The sequence below is a fragment of the Sorghum bicolor genome, chromosome 3 (assembly GCF_000003195.3).
Source record: "Sorghum bicolor cultivar BTx623 chromosome 3, Sorghum_bicolor_NCBIv3, whole genome shotgun sequence".
Taxonomy (NCBI): domain Eukaryota; kingdom Viridiplantae; phylum Streptophyta; class Magnoliopsida; order Poales; family Poaceae; genus Sorghum; species Sorghum bicolor.
In genome coordinates, this window is record NC_012872.2 from 47348616 (window position 1) to 47368258 (window position 19643).

The 19643-nt window shown below is 39.9% G+C and overlaps 1 protein-coding gene across 4 annotated transcripts; it reads left to right on the plus strand.

Moving 5' to 3' along the window:
* On the plus strand, positions 12346 to 19399 carry LOC8074975 (protein ZINC INDUCED FACILITATOR 1). Of its 4 annotated transcripts, XM_021457644.1 has the most exons (19): positions 12347 to 12412; positions 12974 to 13105; positions 13671 to 13897; positions 15168 to 15208; positions 15294 to 15354; positions 15545 to 15647; positions 15736 to 15838; positions 15912 to 15965; positions 16088 to 16150; positions 16241 to 16290; positions 16379 to 16454; positions 16659 to 16871; positions 17025 to 17112; positions 17306 to 17391; positions 17746 to 17853; positions 17959 to 18003; positions 18082 to 18170; positions 18258 to 18301; positions 18409 to 19399. In XM_021457644.1, the coding sequence occupies exons 3-19, from the start codon at positions 13684 to 13686 to the stop codon at positions 18510 to 18512; spliced, it is 1542 nt and encodes a 513-aa protein (XP_021313319.1). In that variant the 5' UTR covers positions 12347 to 12412; positions 12974 to 13105; positions 13671 to 13683; the 3' UTR covers positions 18513 to 19399. The 4 variants fall into 4 exon arrangements, with proteins under 4 accessions (XP_021313320.1, XP_021313319.1, XP_021313321.1 ...); XM_021457645.1 differs by lacking the exon at positions 12974 to 13105 and having other exon boundaries at positions 12346 to 12412; XM_021457646.1 differs by lacking the exon at positions 17959 to 18003 and having other exon boundaries at positions 18052 to 18170.

Below are 19643 nucleotides of genomic sequence, written 5' to 3' on the forward strand. Positions count from 1 at the left end.
TACAAAATACTCACTCATGTGTCATAGATTTCAAAGAGCACAAATCAGTTGTCTGCTTGCCTCTATTGTAGTCATGGTACAACACCTTCTTACTCTTGGGAACGATGATAACAGCAAGCCAGTGCCCTCTTGGGCTATGCAAAGAAATCACAAATTTATTGCTGACATATTTCTTTAGGCAAAACTATACATATGTCACTATAGTCTTTATCAAGGCTCATGGTCTTTATTGACAATGGTTCTAGATCAAGAAGGACAACTGATAAATACTTCATCCTACCTTCTATAATCATGCATCTAGAAATAAAGAAGCATACAAAGGCATTTAGCAAGAAAAATGTAGGAATAACACATCCCTAGGTATCAGTGAATGAGTCTAGAATAGCAGAAATTGTACTTACAGTGTCAAGCAGCGAAAGATGCCGATATGCAATGCATGGAATCTTAAGAGGCCAAACAACTCATCTAATCCCACCTATAAAGGCTCAACTTCTGATTCACACCAAAAATCATGTCGCTTGATCAATATAGTTAACCCCACCTTTCTACGCTCTTCAACTCGTTTCATGTAGTAGGCATGAAGAACAACACAACTACTAGGTCGTGCATTCTCAAGCTCTCTAGGTGATAGCATTGGTTATCCAAAGTTAAACATGTTGTTGCCTCGTGTCTATATACAATGCTTAGGGCCAGTCTTACCTAATTTGGTGGGTCTCTGTTGATGGTAGATAACTCCTAATTTTAACCATCAACTAAACATGAAAATGGACCTATTTGCAAACACCTAGTAGATATAGGGTTATCACTAACAGGATTCTACGAGTTTTGGTGAATGTTTTTGCAGGGTGTCAGCTAAAAACAACCAAAGATGGTCGACATGTTGGATTTACATAGAGAGAATACCACGAACAACAAGTCAAGAATAATCTAGAAGACTCGAGGAGTTGACCCTGCAAAGCTAGGGCCACCTGGCAGCTGGCCAGGGGTGCCCGCCCCTATACCTCACCCAATGAGGCTCCACCTTGTGATAGCTCCTCCATACTCTCAATTATAGTGATAGCGCTGGATGCAATCTCTGCACATCATCATCATATAGTTCCTTATTACCAAAGGGTGCTTCGTCATTGCCAAAGGGTGGTGCTTTCCTCGTTGCCACTGGCATGAAGTCCTTGCTCACCATCTCCATTATTAATACCTTCTTCTCCATGTTTGTTACAACATATGTAGTACTCTATAAATCCTCAAAGAATTAGATAGCGATGTGATGACTGTTGACGGTCCTTAAGTATCAAATTTAATTATCAAATAAACAAAGAAAAGGATCCAAATGAAATCAACATCCAGACTTAGGGTTTTATCTGACAGAATTCCACGAGTTTTGGTGTTTGTCTATTTCTGTAGCGGGTTATCAGGAATTATGGAAGAAAGGCCTACACGTCGGGTTTACATAGAGATATTAACGTTCCGCGCAATTATCTTACATCTAGAAGACTCCAGAAGCCACGGGAACGAAGTGGAGGCAGAACGGGGCCTGGCCCAGGGCGCCCGCCCTAGAGACCAGGGCGCCCGCCCCCCTCTGGTGTCCAATCAAGACCCGTCTCGCGGATTACGCTCCACCGACCTAAAGGATCAAGGATAACCATTCAATCAATGTCGGTTTGATCCAGTGACCCATATTAACTTGGAGGGACTATATAACCAGACCCCCTGGCCCCTAGAGGAGAGCACCTCTCAACCCTAATTCATTATTCATAAGGGAGAAGAAGCCTCTGATCAAGCCCTAGAGCCACCACATCAATTAGATCCCTAGATTAGCATAGGTACATAGGATAGAACTAGAAGGAGTCAATCTTCGATTGGTTTCCGGATCTGTCAAGAGGATTCTTGGTAATTCTCTATTGTTCTTCAATTGTTCATCTTTGTTCTTTGATATTATGAATATGACTTTGTTCTACTTCAATATATTGATTATGACTTTGCTCTACTTGTTTATATTCACAATTATATTGCTCTTAGTTTATCATAGTTATATACTTGGCTTAGTTAGATTGGAATTATATACATGTTTAGGATCGTATAGCGTTTATCCATCGGATCCATGGGTAAATGATAGATATTGTGTAGGCGTGGTGCTTATGCCGTATTTATCTGCGATTGTACCCTATATGCCAGATCGCGGGGTAGTTCGTGGTAGTGACAGCTCCATTGATTCTTATATAGTCCCCCTCTCGTGTATAGGGCTGGCAGAGCAACATTATTAAAGGGGAGTGATTGCGATGTTTCTCATATTCCTTGATAATATCACTATGCATGGGTATAGTCCTGTCTCACAATGATTGCTAAGTATAATTGCACTAACTATGATATGCTAGACTGTATAGTTAAGAATAACTTAGGAAATATTCTTGTAGTTCATCCTAATTCCATGCTAATGACTTGCTAGAATATCTAATTGAGGTGCTTATCATATTTATATGTGGCTAATTTATGCTGATCAAATTAATTATCTTTGTCACCATTCATTACTTTATATATATTTTTTATGTGACACTTATTCCTGTATGAAAGAGATAGATAGATGCTTTCAATTATACATGCAATGATAGATACTCAATTCTATATTCCATTCTATAATCAATATTGATGTTTAGCAATCCCTTCCTAGTGGTAAAAATATGAATAACGATACCTGGAATACTTCCCGGTTAAAATGCTACATCGGTATTAATCTGTGCGCTTGCAGATCCCATTTGTTATTTATTTAGATGAGCAATTGCATATTTCAATACCGCGTCTCTTATGTCATGCTGGGGATGACAACTTGGCTTAAGTGACATGAGGGATAGGTTTTGCATTTTTGGCACCGTTATCAGAATTAGAAAACTAAGTCTAGTTTTGGTAGTGACGTTAAGAATGCCCAACAAGCATTTTTGGCACCGTTGTCGGGGGAGGTTGATTACTAATCAGGAATGAATATAGAATTTTGAGTCATCATTCGCATCACTAATATGATTGAGATTATGAATTCTCTCATACAGTTTTACTCCGATATTTTTCTATTTTATCTTATGCAGGGTAATGTATGAATAGAAGACATCTTGCAGGAAATTTTGTTGACAATCCCAAAGCGTTATTTAGAAAAACAAGAGCCAAGCTCAAGAAGATATTATCAACACTTCAGCACGAAACTTCATCCAATCAAGAAGATCACCGAAGTTTCACCCGGAACTTGTCTTCAGTGTTCGAAGTCATGGCGAACAAATCGATCTGTGAGTTCTCAGCTCCCACTACGGACAACATCCGCACCGGACCTGCTGTAGAGATCGACGGCAACTTTGAGCTCAAGCCTGGACTTATCAACATGGTGCAATCCAACCAGTTCTGTGGGAAGGCACATGAAGATGCTAGTGCTCATCTCCAACACTTTCTGGAGATTTGCAGCACATTCACCATATCAGGAGTCCCCAGAGATGCTATACTACTTCGTCTCTTTCCATTCTCACTGTTAGGGAGAGTGAAGCAGTGGTTCTACGCTACAAAGGAGCAGAATACTACGTGGGCACTCTGCTCCATGAACTTTCTAGCTAAGTTCTTTCCCATGGGCAAGACCAATGCTCTCCATGGAAAAATTACAAGTTTTCAGCAACAACATGACGAATCTGTTCCAGAAGCATGGGAGAGCTTCCAAGACTACATTCTAGAATGTCCCCATCATGGAATGGAGAGCTGGCGACGTTTTATCATGGGCTCGGCAACAGTGCCCGAGAGACCAAGGATGCTGCAGCTGGAGGAGCATTCCTATCACTCACCATATCACAAGCTACAGCTTTTGTGGAGAAGATGGCGTCCAACCAAGGCTGGAATGAAGAGAGGACCCAGACATGCAAGAAAGGTGGAGGTATGCATCAGCTCAAGGAGGTAGACATGCTGTCTGCAAAGCTAGACCTGCTCATTGAGAAGCTCAATGATAGAGTTGGAGATAAGAAAGAAGTTATGCACATCTATGACTTTCACATGACTTGTGAGGAGTGTGGAGATACTGGACACTCAGGCAATCACTGCCCTGAGATGCTTGAGGATGTGAACTACATCAACAACAACAACTACTACTACTACTACAACCGTCCTCAACAAAATCAAGGTTGGAATCAACAAAGGCCTAACTACTCAGGTAATTATCAAGGTAACAATTCTTACAACAATAATGATAATTTTCCACCTCTGAGAGAGTTAGTGTCTAATCAAGGAAAGCTAATGGATAACCTATCTAAGAAATTGGCATCTAATGATAAAATGCTAGAAAATATAAATAATAGAATGGATAATTTCTCTACTGCCATCAAGAATCAAATTAGCTTTAATAAAATGATTGAATCTCAGTTAAATCAAATAGCTGCTGCTGTTCCTGCTACTAACCCCGGTATACCATCACAACCGGAAGGATTAGAATCTGCAAATCTTGTAGACAAGTTTGATGCAGGTAACTACTGGAGTAACCCCGTCACTAAAGTTACTACTGACCTTCTGTCGGTCAAGAGAGGCGATCTAGGACGCCCCGTCATCTCGATCTCCATCGGCATGGTGGACTTCCCAAAAGCACTCTGCGACTTTGGCTCCAGCGTCAACATTATGTCCAGGGTACTCTATGAAAAATTCTTTACATATCTTTATTATAAACAACCATGTGTTTGCAGTTTGCAGATCAGATGTTAAGTCTCCCAAAGGGAATATTGAAGAACCTCTACGTCCGAGTTTGTACCTTGTACGCCCCAGCAGACTTCATGGTGATAGAGACCGGTAATGATGAGAGGGCACCTATCATCTTAGGGAGGCCATTCTTAAACAGCTCGGGAGCTGTCATCTACGCTAGTGCTGCCAAGATCAGTTTCTACATCAAAGGGAGGAAGGAGACGTTTTCCTTCAAGAACAAGACTACACAAATCCCAGAGCAATCTCGACATGAACCAAGGAAGAGGACCAACAGGAGGAACAGGAACAAGCAAGTGTGGACCGAGTCAGCTAAGATGGTCACTGCAGTTCATGGAGGTCAAGATCATCGACTTAAGTCACCGTTTGTGACCAAGAAGGACGACCCAGGAATGCCAAGCATCTTTTGCTCCATAAATGGATACAACTTCTACAAGACGTTTTGCGACACCGGATCGGGCGTCAACATAATGGCCGCAGTCACCTATCAGCTCTTGTTCGGAACCATGTCCCTAAAACCAACATACATTCAGCTCCAGATGGCAGATCAGACATTTCGAGAGGTTAAAGGTATAGTAATTGATGTCCCTGTCAAAATAGACGATCATTTTGTCTACACAGTCTTCAGGTTATTGACATGGGAGAAGACGAATACGATCCACTCGTCATCCTTGGAAGACCGTTCCTCAGCACCGTTAAAGAAATCATCTACATTGGAACTAGAGAAGTCTATATGCACTTCCCCTCAGAGAAGGTACGCCGCTATTTTACTGACCCTAATTATATAGTTGAAGACTTTAAGCAGGTCGGGACAAGAAGAAGACGACGCAACCGCAACCAGAGGAGGGAAATCATCAAGGACGGATGGGCAGACTATGAAGGAGAAGTGATAAGATCTGAGGACATACAGCTTGAACAAGATTATCCTGAGGAGACCGTAGCACCGAGTCAGGTGTGGAAAGAGAAGATAACTATACACGAAGAGGAGGCGCCACTGGAAGCGCCGACTGCGCCACTCAACGAATCCTAGGACGACTGAGAAAACGGAGAGTCCCGTTCGGAGGACTTAAAAACAGCGAACGCCTTGCCAAGAGGTAAACTTGGTAGTTATCCTTTCTCTTTTAATTATTTAAAATAGTTTACTTAGTTAATTATGTTTATACTATCTTAAAAGGAAAATAAAAATGTTAAAAAAATAGTAAGCCCCATGTGAGTATATGAGTGGCATAAAACCCATAAGTACATTCACTGTGGTGGCATAAAAATAAAATAAATATTTCTTCTCTGCTTTATAAAACGATAGAGAGTAAGGAGGCTCAACATGATAAAGGCTAGATATTTATGCTAACACCTAATCAGTTCCACAAAGCTTTTTTGTCTATTTGAGCGCCACAGAATTTAAGAATCAAGAAGACTAGCACACGTAGGACATTCTAATCGCTGTCAGGATACTTTCAAATACACCTCTACCATCAGAAGAAATTACGTCAAAATTCAGCTTGGGGGAGAGCACCCCCATTTATCCCGCTAAGTATTTCTATTTATCTTTATACTTATACTATATTAAAATACAAATATACATAACCATGAAAAACCAAATAAAGATTTTGTGCTTATACATATATATATATGTTTCTGCTTAGTGTGCTTAATAAATAAATACAGTGGCTATGCTAAACTGAATCTTAATAATAAAACTCTAGCATGGATGTGATGAATAGTTGCTTTGCCTAATTTTCAAATTTGAGTTCTTTCTCAAGTTTAGACATAACTGTTATAATTTAAAGCTTACTCTAAACCTGAACTTGTGGGAAGAGAACTTGATCTGAAGTCTAAGTTGTTAACGGATATGATATGGGAAGGTTGAGCTGCTGTTTATCTGTTCCTATAGATACTAGAATTCTGGAGAATTTTTATCTTTTAAAATCTTTAAAATATCACATGATGAGTTCCTGTATGACGAGAGTTTAAATTCCTACCACAGCCATATATACATGCTTGCTAGACTTTGAACCACACATTTATTACTTTTTACTGCTTATGAGCATTGAGTGTGGTCAAGCTGTGTAGACCCTTAGGATCTTATCATGTGGTTAAATCAAGATTCACTTGCACGTTCACTCATACATGCTACTTCTACTCCGGAAGTACGCATCCACATATATTCCCTCATTTTCATCTCCAGAACCACCCAAAAATATTCTACTCCTAATCCGGAAGAGAATAGCTAAAAATATTTCTGTTTTTTCCTGTGAAATAAATGCTCAAGTTATCTTGGTTACCACCACTTGCTATATTGTTTCAAGAGATGAGTGTTCTACTTAAAAAAATACGAGAAAATAAAAATGGGCAAGTGCCCGGAACCTCGAAAGAAAAGAAAAAGTGAGACGAGAGGTAAAAATGGACAAGTGTCTGACAGTAGAATTAGGGGCACAAGATACCCACCTGAGAGGAAAGAAAAAGAAAATGTAGAGCATCTCATTCTCCTCAAAGTTTCAAAGTTTCAAAAAGCAAGAAAGGTATGTATCCCCTCAAAAGAGCACAAGTAGAATTAGACTTTCACTATTGTTATCACCATCATCACCATACACCATTCATTCGCCACGCATGCACATCTTGATTTGACTTATTGACTTGTTTTTTGGATCTATGGTTTGACTATGCAATGTCTTGTAAGTATGTATACTTTATCTCCCACCTATGAGCTCCAGATATTAAAAGCCTTATTAGAATAGGGTGAGAGAGAAGGCAATGTCACTATGCCTTATACCACAAATACTACATATTTTGAGAGAAGACATATACCATCACTGCCTTCGTAAGGATCCAGAAATACCACAAAAGAGAGATCTGAGAGAATCATACAAGGAATCTCTGAGTTTTATTTGAAAATCTCCAAAAACTCCAGAGCTATAGCTGATCAAGAATAAGAGATATAGCGCTTGACTAGACTGTTCTATCTTTTAACTACTCAACACAGAAGTGACGGTTACAAGTCCCATGGTAAAAGGTAAAATGAATAAGTTTTAAATCTTGACAGTTTACTCTAACTCAGAGATGAGACCTCATTTAGAAGCATGTGTACCTTCAGTTTTCAAAGGTATTTCAGCAACTTCTGATCCATCGCTGAGATTATCCTTGCTCAGGGACGAGCAAGAGGTAAGCTTGGGGGAGTTCGCTGACGGTCCTTAAGTATCAAATTTAATTATCAAATAAACAAAGAAAATGATCCAAATGAAATCAATATCCAGACTTAGGGTTTTATCTGACAGAATTCCACGAGTTTTGGTGTTTGTCTATTTCTGTAGGGGGTTATCAGGAATTATGGAAGAAAGGCCTACACGTCGGGTTTACATAGAGATATTAACATGCCGCACAATTATCTTACATCTAGAAGACTCCAGAAGCCACAGGAACGAAGCGGAGGCAGAACGGGGCCTGGCCCTGGGCGCCCGCCCTAGAGACCAGGGCGCCCGCCCCCCTCTGGTGTCCAATTAGGACCCGTCTCGCGGATTATGCTCCACCGACCTAAAGGATCAAGGATAACCGTTCAATCAATGTCTGTTTGATCCGACGACCCATATTCACTTGGAGGGACTATATAACCAGACCCCCTGGCCCCTGGAAGAGAGCACCTCTCAACCCTAATTCATTATTCATTAGGGAGAAGAAGCCTCTGATAAAGCCCTAGAGCCGCCACATCAATTAGATCTCTAGATTAGCATAGCTACATAGGATTAGAACTAGAAGGAGTCAATCTTCGATTGGTTTTCGGATCTGTCAAGAGGATTCATGGTAATTCTCTATTGTTCTTCAATTGTTCATCTTTGTTCTTTGATATTATGAATATGACTTTGTTCTACTTCAATATATTGATTATGACTTTGCTCTATTTGTTTATATTCACAATTATATTATTCTTAGCTTATCTTAGTTATATACTTGGCTTAGTTAGATTGGAATTATATACATGTTTAGGATCGTATAACGTTTATCCATCGGATCCATGGGTAAATGATAGATATTGTGTAGGCATGGTGCTTATCCCGTATTTATCTGCGATTGTACCCTATATGCCAGATCGCGAGGTAGTTCGTGGTAGTGACAACTCCATTGATTCTTATATAGTCCCCCTCTCGTGTATAGGGCTGGTAGAGCAACATTATTACAGGAGAGTATTGCGATGTTTCTCATATTCCTTGATAATATCACTATACATGGGTGTAGTCCTGTCTCATAATGATTGCTAAGTATAATTGCATTAACTATGATATGCTAGACTGTATAGTTAAGAATAACTTAGGAAATATTCTTGTAGTTCATCCTAATTCCATGCTAACGACTTGCTAGAATATCTAATTGAGGTGCTTATCATATTTATATGTGGCTAAGTTATGCTGATCAGATTAATTATCTTTATCACTATTCATTACTTTATATATATTTTTTATGTGACACTTATTTCTGTATGAAAGAGATAGATAGATGCTCTCAATTCTACATGCAATGATATATACTCAATTCTATATTCCATTCTATAATCAACATTGATGTTTAGCAATCCCTTCCCAGTGGTAAAAATATAAATAACGATATCTGGAATACTTCCCGGTTAAAATGCTACATCGGTATTAATCTGTGCGCTTGCAGATCCTATTTGTTATTTATTTAGATGAGCAATTGCATATTTCAATACCGCGTCTCTTATGTCATGCTGGGGATGACAACTTGTCTTAAGTGACATGAGGGATAGGTTTGGTATTTTTGGCGCCGTTATCAGAATTAGAAAACTAAGTCTACTTTTGGTAGAGACGTTAAGAATGCCCAACAATGACCACTTATTCGGGTATTGCTTCTCATTCTTATAGTCAAAACATGGGCACAACATAGATGTCTTATCTCCATTCATCATGTCTGCCTCTGCAACAACTAGGAAATTATTGAATCCTTCTAAGTACTCATCAGAAGTACGGTTTTTATTACATCCAGTGGCTTCGATTCTCCATAGTCTACAAAAAATGAAAATGGAAGAATAAACAAAATTCATCAATGTCTTAGTAATAAAAATCACATTGTTCTCACTAGACTTAGTTCACATTGAAGTCATTCATCATAAATTCACACAAGGTCACCACTGTTCATAGAGAGTTAGCACATGACAGAGAATAGGAGGCCAAAGACGAGAGCAGAGAGGAGAGCTAAGAACGCCACCAATGATCCCCTGCAACTGCTTGAGAGATGGTGACGCAAGTTCGAAGCACAAGATCAAGGATATTGCAGAGAGGAACAAGTTAGTGTTAGACTTGAGCTTACCTACATACAACTGTTCCGGCAAAGAAGAGGGAAAGAGAGGAGTGCTGGCAGCTCAAGAGCATACCTATGCGGTGAAAGAGCATGGCCTGGCCACCGGCATTCTGGACAACAACAATGCACGCCTTGCCATACTAGCACGCCCCTCTGGTCTACGCTGCAGTAGCAAGACACTCTGGTCCATCGCCCACCATAGAAATGCCCTCTTCGTCGGCCGCCACCTGTGCACCATGCATCTGCCTCGCCCGACATGCGTGCTACGCAACTACTTCACCTACCAACTTCGCCTGCGAGGCTCAAAGCTAGAGGCCCGTGCCGCGAGCGATGACGGTAGGTGCCGCCGCCATGAGAGCCGTGTAAGAGCTTGTTGAGAAATTCAATACACGTGAATAGCCTTGCTCTTCCCGCGCATGAGAAGGCCAGCTAAAGTACCCAGGATACTACAAACGCGTGTATGGAACTCATGTCTGCAAGTATCAATACGTCTTCAATAAGACACACTACTGCAGACTCGTGTCGGTAGACTTTGCTCCCGCTATCTTGTACTCGGAAATCACACCACACGTATGTATTAACTACTGCATATACAGACGTCTTTCACGAATACACATGTGAAGCTATATCTCAGACGAGTTGTGTCAATACGCGTCTATAGTACACATATACTACATATGCGTATTGATCTCGTCGGGCCCGCGACCTCGCTGGCGACTTACTATAGGCACACGTCACTATAACACGTATGTAGTAGTGCTACGGCAGATGTGCGTACGTCGTAGAGTCTGTAGAGGGGGTGTAGATTTAATGCTTTTTCACATAATGCTATGTTATGTGTAAGCGCCGGCTTAGCATACCACGTCAGCTAACGAGTCAGGTAAACGTCTGAAATGAGACTTAATAAACTAATTTTAGATACCACAAGACGCTACTATATAAAATATTTATCGAGGCGGGTAAAATTGATTAATCGAGGAGCTTATCACAACCGCCCTGGACGAAAGGTAACAGTAAATAGGACCTTTTCCGAGGCGGTTATTTGCCCGCCTCGGTTAATTGCATAGAAAAAAACAAAAAAAAAAGAAAACACATGGATAAGCCCGCTAAGCCCATCCACAGGTCCGCAGAGCCCATCCATGGACCGCCGCCATCATTTCTAGCTGGAGGAGCGTTGTTGGCCTCACCCGTTAGATCCGCCTCCCGGCCACCAGATCCAGCAGCCTCGCCGCTGGATCTGGCTTGGCCTGCTGTGCATCTGCCACAGGTAAGTGGCCTCACTAGAGATCGGGCCACCCTCCATTGGATCCGGCCACCAGCAGCATGGATCCGGCCACCACGTATGTAGTCGGAGGAGGAGATGGGGGAGCAGGGCACACGTTGCTGGTGGAGGAGCACCAGGGAAGGAAGGAGCCCGCTGGGGAGTAGGGCGCGCGCTGCCACTGGATCACGCCCGCGCCTGCGCTGCTCGCTGTGTCCGCCTCGCCTCGCCCGCAAATTGTGCCAGCATCACCTCACCTCGCTTGTGCCGCCTCGCCTTGCCCGCGACCACGCTGGCGCTATGGCCTGCAACCGTTGGCCTAGGAGCGCCTCTCACCGCGTGTTGAGGGAGGTGCGGGTGAGGGAGAGAAGGGGAGTGCAGCCGGGATGAGTGGGAGAAAGCAGCGTGAGGCCGAGCTAGGGGAGCGGCCTGTGGAGGAGAGGTGCGGCGCGTTGGTAGGAGAGGGAAAGGAGAAGTGTGTGACTGAATGAGAGGAGAGTTAGGGTTTGTATCATTATCGGGCTTTGTCTAGGCTGGTTGGGCCTCGAGAATATTAACCGAGGCGGGTCTTATAAGGCGCCGGCCTCGTTTAATAAAGCTATTTCTGGAGGCGGTCCCATTTATAATAATCGCCTCCATTAATGGATTTTACGATACGGTTTCTTATAACGCGTCTAAGTTAATAAAGAACGACCGCCTCGGTTAATGCGACATTAACCGAGGCAGTTTATATCTCTGTCCGCCTCGGAGGTGGTTTTGAAAAGATCATGGTAAATAATTTTTGTAGGAGTGGGAAATACATTTTGAGACCCCATCTCTTCGTATCATCTGCATTTAGTTCTCCCCCTTCTCTGACTTTGGCCATAGTACTACGGAAACTGCCTGTAACCGTCCCCGAGAGCACCAATCGGGGCCTCAAATATCCCGAATCCCTGACGACGGCACAGCGGATTGGTTGCGATTGGGGCTGTGGGGATCGCGCCCGGCCCGCCCGTCGGGTACATACGCCGGCTCTGGTCTGGACCGCGCGCGCATAAACAAAGCCGCACTACTACTATATATACAATACCTATTCGAGAGTCCAGGAGCCCGCCAAGGTACAACCACGCCGCAGGCTCGCTCCTTCCGCCGTCATCCCTGGTGTGTTCTTTGTTCCTATGTTTTTTTATTTGTCTTTCTTAATTTGTTTCAAGTTCGATGCGTTCAGGACTTCAGGTGAGGTCTGCAAGTGTTGGATTTCGGATGGGTTCTGTTTGCTTTGGTTTTTGGTGCATCTTTGTGCAGTTTTATTTTAGGCAGTAACACACATGGTAGTGCTACGGTTTGTACTTCATTATTGATTGAAATATATATGTGGACCTTAATTTACACAATGTAAATATATAGTCGCCACTTTTATTTGGCAGAAAGAGAAAGTACAGGGTGTATAGACGATTGACAAAGTATAGTAATGAACAATTATATATGACCTGTTCTGGGAAGATAACAATCTAGATAGCAAGATACTTAATTGACAGATATTGAAGTTTACACTGTTTATTAGTCTACTAGAACTTTGGATTCCACGTTTTACCATGAACTGTTGTCTGTCTCATGCTTCTGCTGGCTCTCGATCTCTTCCGAGGGCTGAGGGCTGGTTTGTTCTTGTTCCTGTTTTTTTATTTTTCCTTCTTTAATTTCTTTCAAGTTCGATGCATTCAGGTGTAAGTCTGCAAGTGCTGGATTTCGGATGAGTTCAGTTTGCTTTGGTCTCTGGTGCATCTTTGTGCGGTTTTATTTTAGGCAGCAACACAGCAGAATCTGATTTGAGTTGATGAAACGACAACGCACATGGTAGTGCTACGGTCTATACTTTATTATTGATTGAAATATATATATGGACCTTAATTTACAATGTAAATATTTAGTCGCCACTTTTATTTGGCAGAAACTTAGAGAAAGTACAGGGTGTAGACGATTCACAAAGTATAGCAATATGTGAATAATTGTGACCTGTTGTAGGAAGATATATATCAATCTAGATAGCAAAGGATACTTGACAGAAATTGAAGTTTACACAGTTTAGTTTGGAACTTTTGATTCCAGAGTTTTCCTTGAACTATTAAATATTGTTTGTCTTATGATTCTGCTGCACTTGAATGTCTCTTACACCAAAGAATCTCATAGTGTGTTATGAAACTGAAGTTTCTTTCCTTTCAGCTTGTTGTACTATTGCTCAAGTCATACGTTATTTAGATGCTTTATCTGTACATGTTAGTTTATTTTTCAGTACGTGTTATAGAAGGCTGATTCTTTTGATGTCCTCACCCTTCTGTACTTCAGTTCAATTGCCACTTGCTTGGTTTGTACTCCTATTGCCAACATATCTAATTGGAGTTGCTTTGCAATACTCATGCAGCGAGGCTCACTAAATGGAGTCTCATCATGGCGAGATTCAAGAGTTGGCACGTCCAACTTCACCACCTCCTCCTCAAAACATTGGCGATGAGCCTCCTAAAACTGAGGAAACAAAGAAGGACTACCACAAGGGGTGCCCCGGTTGTCAGCTGGAAGAGGCGAATGAGATCAGAACAGGCATCCCATACCTCAACTTTTTCTACATCTGCATCATCGGCCTCACCTCCAGTAAATATCTGGCATCCGCTTTTTGTTTCTCTTGGTTCTTGAAAAATACTATGTTGTACATGTTCTAGGCATGGCAGAACAGATGCCCTCTGTTTGGTGCTACTCCTACAAGCAATGAACCAAAAATCTTGTCAAAATTTTGAAACTTTGATGGTTCATATATTTCAAAGCATTTAGTTTTGAAACATTAGAACTATATATGTAGATTTTTTTCTTAATTAAAAACAATTTTTTTGATTATCTCATAATTAGTATAACTATAGGGTAACAAGAAAAACAGTGGTAAAAATGCTATTAACACTCAAAAACTATAAAAATAGTGGCGTGACCATATATATATATATATATATATAATATTATCAATATCAGTGTATTATCATTTCCTACATATAGCTAGATCAAACGCATGCATGTGACATGGACATATAGGTACGTATCAAGTTCTGTCTACCACTCTTTGTGAGGAAGAAGCGCTTCAGGTGCATATTAAGCTAATGGGCTATGGGTAGTTATGGATACGGCCTTGCTCAGTTGTTGACTTGGGCCAAAATCAGGCCTGCAATCACACTCTCTCGCCTTGAATCCTCCTAGCTTAGTAGCCAAGGATATATGGTGGCCATGGAGACACAGGATTGCGGCATGCCAGGGCGCAGGGCGGTATGCGGTTCAGTGGCTTAAGACTCGAAGAAGGCTTGCCATCTATTATGTTTGATGGACCATAGTTGTGCTTAAATTGTTCGAAATGCTGATGGGTGGTTTTCAAAGTCCATGCCATTACTTGGTCTTGTCAACAGTTCTTACAGATATTGCAATAGAAAAGTTACAAGAGAAAATTAGTTGCATTAGTGCAAGTTGTACAAAGTAGTAGTACAAATTAGCATTCAGCCCTTACTTTTGAATAATTGATATCCTCTATCAACACATGTTCCAGAATATGAGAAAAATTAGTCGCTTGGAGTACAAATTTTTTTGTATGTCTCAATATTTATGTCCTTTTTTCTTGGAAAATTTTACATCACAGTATTGCTGTAGAAAAATAAATTGTATACTACAAAATTGGATTGGCTTCTGACCTCGTTAAATAACTTTGAGATCACAACTATCTATAAAATGTAGAGGTTATAGCACTATACTTGTCCAAGACATATTTACAATTACAATGATGTTATTTACTTTATTATACCTTACGTAAATTTTTCTATTTCCAAATCAATCATATCATATTTGTTTTATCTGTTGATGTATAACATCTCATTTTTGTCCATCCCAGCTCTGCCAATCCAATCATTGTTCCCTTATCTATACTTCATGGTATGTATATGGTTCAGAGAAGAGACTTGATTGCATTATGAAATTTATTGATTAATGACTCTGTACTACTGTTGTAATACAACAGATTAGGGACATGAATATTGCAAAGCAAGAGGAAGACATCGGGTTTTACGCTGGATTTGTTGGTGAGTAATGTCTCTTTGAGGTTTTCAGAACTTGTCTTGTATATGTTTATACTCTTAATCTTAATCAGGTTGCATGTGCATTTTACTTAAATAATATGGAGAGTTGGAGACCCTAGTTATTGACTTATTGTCCCAATTCGATGATACTGCCATCACTAGCTACAGTCAAGCTAACTATATTCTCTTTTAGGGGCATCTTATTTCTTCGCTAGAATCTTCAGTTCGGTGCCATGGGGCATATTTGCTGACAAGTATGGAAGGAAGCCATGCATCGTGATTAGTATGCTCTCAGTGTAGGAAATAATCGGCCACATTGTGCGATCTTACTCAGCAGTTACTATGCCATCATCACATGGGAGTAAACCAAGTTTTGATTTTCAGGATTGTTTTCAACACATTATTTGGTCTTAGCACAAGATACTGGATGGCAATTGTATCTAGGGGATTGCTTGGGATGCTTTGTGGTATATTGGGACCAATTAAGGTAGCTTATTGTCTTTGCTTGCCCCAATTAGCAACTGAGAGTAGGCATTAGATGCTCATGGATACATATGTAGGCATATGCTACAGAAGTCTGCAGGAAAGAGCACCAAGCTCTAGGAATGTCTCTTGTAAGAACAATCCTTAATTTTATCTTTTGCATTTAAAACCTTCATCTTATTCAACAAATCTTTAGATTGTGATGATGTCCATATTTACTTGTATCTAACTTAAGTCTAACATGACATCCTAGGTTACATCATCACGAGCAATAGCTTTTGTTGTTGGACCAGCTATTGGAGGGTTTCTTGCACAGGTGAAAATAATAGCTGCACTTTAATTGTATAATAAAATAATAAATGCAAAAGTGTATGACTAACATCGTCTATCCTGTATCATGTATTAGCCTGCAGAAAAGTACCCACATATTTTCTCAAAAGAATCCATATTTGGAAGGTGAATTGCTACTCATACTATTTTTGTTATATGATTTTTTATCATTTTATGCACATGACAAACCTTTGGAATTTGCTTCTATCTCCAGGTTTCCATACTTTCTCCCATGCTTTACCATATCAATACTAGCAATGGGATCATGCATCGCGTGCATTTGGCTTCCCGTATGAAACATCTTGCCCTTTATGATTCTTTCCTTCAAAAATACAACTTATTAGGTCCCTTCAAAATACAATAAATGTATCAGGATTGTTAGGCTACCATTAGCACAAAGTTTGACTACATATCCACACACATGTAAAGAACATTCTTCTAAAAAAATCATAAGATTTATAGAAAGATGCTTAGTATATATCCGATTTTCTCAGGAAACCCTACACTTTCACAATGATGGAAAGGTAGGAAGTGCTGATGAAGAGGCACAAATTTCTGAGGAAGTGGAAGCACAAGTTGGTCTCTCAAACATAGAAGCTGGAGTATCTAGTGACACATCTTTGAAGAACCTGTTAATGAACTGGCAATTTGTGTCATCAGTAATCATCTACTGTACTTTTTCTCTCCATGATGTAGCTTACCTTGAGGTGATTTTTTTCTTATATATATGAACATGAGGGTAACTTTTGTAGTAGCAGTTCAATATGCAAGGATGCCAATAATATTGTTGTGGCCCCTGAGATTGATGATAATCTGTATGTGTCCAATCCTAATATGTTCTCTCTTACTATTATCTTCAGTCATTTTCATTCTGGGCTGCGAGCAAAAGAAAATTTGGGGGCCTCAGTTTGACATCGCAGGATTTGGCTATTGTGCTAACCATCTCAGGTATATAGTATTTTTTCCAAACTTTTATGCAAATAATTATTGCATATAATAAGATAATTTCCTTGGAAAAAAAGAGAAATAATGATCTGCAAAGTGAATTAAAGTAACATGGAAATAATTTTTGCATTTAACAATTCCGGTAGTGTTGCCATCAAATTATTTACCTTACAACAACTTCATTTGATCCTTGTAGGTGCTGGTGTTCTGGTATATCAATTTGTTGTTTATCCTTTCATTGTCAAATATTTTGGACCAATCAGGCCATTACGTCCTGCTGCGGTATGTGAGAAATACAACTTTGTGAGATTTGCTTCAGTATTCTACTTGTAAAAAGAAAATCAAGGATCTGAAACAATGTAGTCTAATGTTAAGTGGGAAACAAATATGCATCAACCTAGTAAAATAAATCAAAGTGAAGCTATAGATTTGAATATTAGATGGGGAATAATATTTGACTTCTTTCTAGAAAAACATTGAGGTGTGCAAGATGAGTTCTTTCTATAAAAACAATGAGGTGGCAATGACAATTTCTAAAAGCGGTGTCTTGATTCAAATCCCTATTTTTGTTTAAATGCTTGCTTAACTTCTTTTATCTTTTGAAGAACCATGCTGAACATGCTGTTTGATTTGTAGATCTTGTCCATACTTCTCCTCACAACGTATCCCTTCATGCACAACTTACAAGGGCTAGAGCTCAAAGTATTAATCAACATAGCTTCAATTTTGAAGAATGTATTGTCGGTGGGCCAACTTCTTTTCAAATGCATAGAACCTTCTTAAAGAAAATAAATTTAACCATTTCATTTTTTTTAAATTTTTAATTTTGATCTATATTTCAACAAACAGGCTACAACAACTACTGCATGCAACATTCTACAAAACACAGCAGTGGTAACCGTTAAGGGCTCATTTTTCTAATACATTCTATCGTTGTTTTAGATTGTGACTTATCCTATGGTACAAGTGCAGCCACAAAAACAAAGAGGTGCTGCAAATGGCATCTCCGTGACTGTACTGTCATTGTTCAAAGGTGTAGGTCCAGCAGGAGCCGGAACTTTGTAAGTACTACTTTTTATTGTCTAGGAAAAAAATAACAATTTTTTGTTTTTTCTGATTGATGAACTTCTTTTCTTGCTGTTTTCAAGGTTTTCATGGACTCAAAAGCATGTGACAGGGTTGTTCTTACCAGGTATATAAATAAACAACATGTAAATGCAGCCTTATCAATGGTGGCAGGTAGCTAAAACACAACAAATTACTGAGTGAATATTCTTGTTTGACTTATGAAAAATGCAGGTGACCAGATCCTATTTCTAGTGATAAGCATGGTTGCAGTAGTAGGGCTATTTATGACATTCAAGCCATTTTTCTCCATGTCAAATGCGTTGGGCCGTTCATAAACATGCACTGTACATTTAGGCTTCATTTGTGGGTTAAAAATCATGGGAACAATTCGATTGCAGGCCTCAGGTTTAAAACTCCTAAGTTTCAGGTATGATATCAGCCCATAATTATATATGTAATAATAAATAGCCCATTTCTAGTAAGTAAATGTGAGATAAGTGTAAAAGCTTTGTAATATTCTAACTATGTGCACTTGCAAAGGCCGGTAATGCTACATTCTCTAATAATATTGGCCCATAACTTTAACCTTGTGTTCAGATGTGTAATCAGTGTAAAGATGATCTTCAATGTTTTTGGTGTAAACTTTGGATCACCAGATGTTGCATCAATATAGGTCATGAAGTGTTTAGATCGGTCTTCTTGTCTATTATCTCCTAATTTCCCAACCTGTTCGATAACTTCACCAGCTCTGAGAAAGATAACAGAGCACTAACATAGGCCATGGCAACTCATTGATTGTGTGCACGACCAAAAACTAAAGATAACAGAGCACTAACATAGGCCATGGCAATTGATTGTGTGCACGACCAAAAACTAATTTTGAATAGTAAGTCTGATCTGATTTCAACTGGTTGATCGACCATACATGCTGGATCTCTATAGATCCAACAGAAAGAATCCATTGATCATGCTTCAATACAGCAGCGGAGGCTTTGGTACGGTGGTGAGACCACTAGTGTGAGCAAGAACAGATAGAAATCAGTGCTACTACCTTGGTAGAGAAGGACGGGTTGCTTCTGACCTGAGTTCATCTTAGTTTCTTAAATGTCTTCCACAAAATAAAAGTTCAGAAAATTGGATATTTGCCATTTTTTCACGAGGTTCCACAGTCTGCACATTCGCTGCTCCACAAAATTGCTACATACATTTATTTACTATATATATGCCATACATTAGCTTCTCTTCTATTCATTTTTTCCTTTTCAGCGTATAACAGGCTAGTGAAAGGACCAAACCAAAGTATGGCCCTTCTCTACTGGAGGCTTGTAACCTTTTTTGATTGAGACTTTTTATTTTTTTGAACCGGTGGCATCATCCCCCATTAATTTCCATTAAAGCTAATGGAAATATAGCTGTTATCAGACTGAGAAGAACAGAAAGAAGAAAAGCCAGCAGACTTACGACTA

Bases quoted from the DNA above. Each gene is read 5' to 3' on its own strand.
- LOC8074975 (XM_021457645.1), top strand. From the start codon at position 13,684: ATGGAGTCTCATCATGGCGAGATTCAAGAGTTGGCACGTCCAACTTCA. The intron at 15,355-15,544 runs GTGAGTAATGTC...ATTCTCTTTTAG, and splicing joins GTTTTACGCTGGATTTGTTG to GGGCATCTTATTTCTTCGCT. The intron at 16,455-16,658 runs GTATGAAACATC...CGATTTTCTCAG, and splicing joins TCGCGTGCATTTGGCTTCCC to GAAACCCTACACTTTCACAA.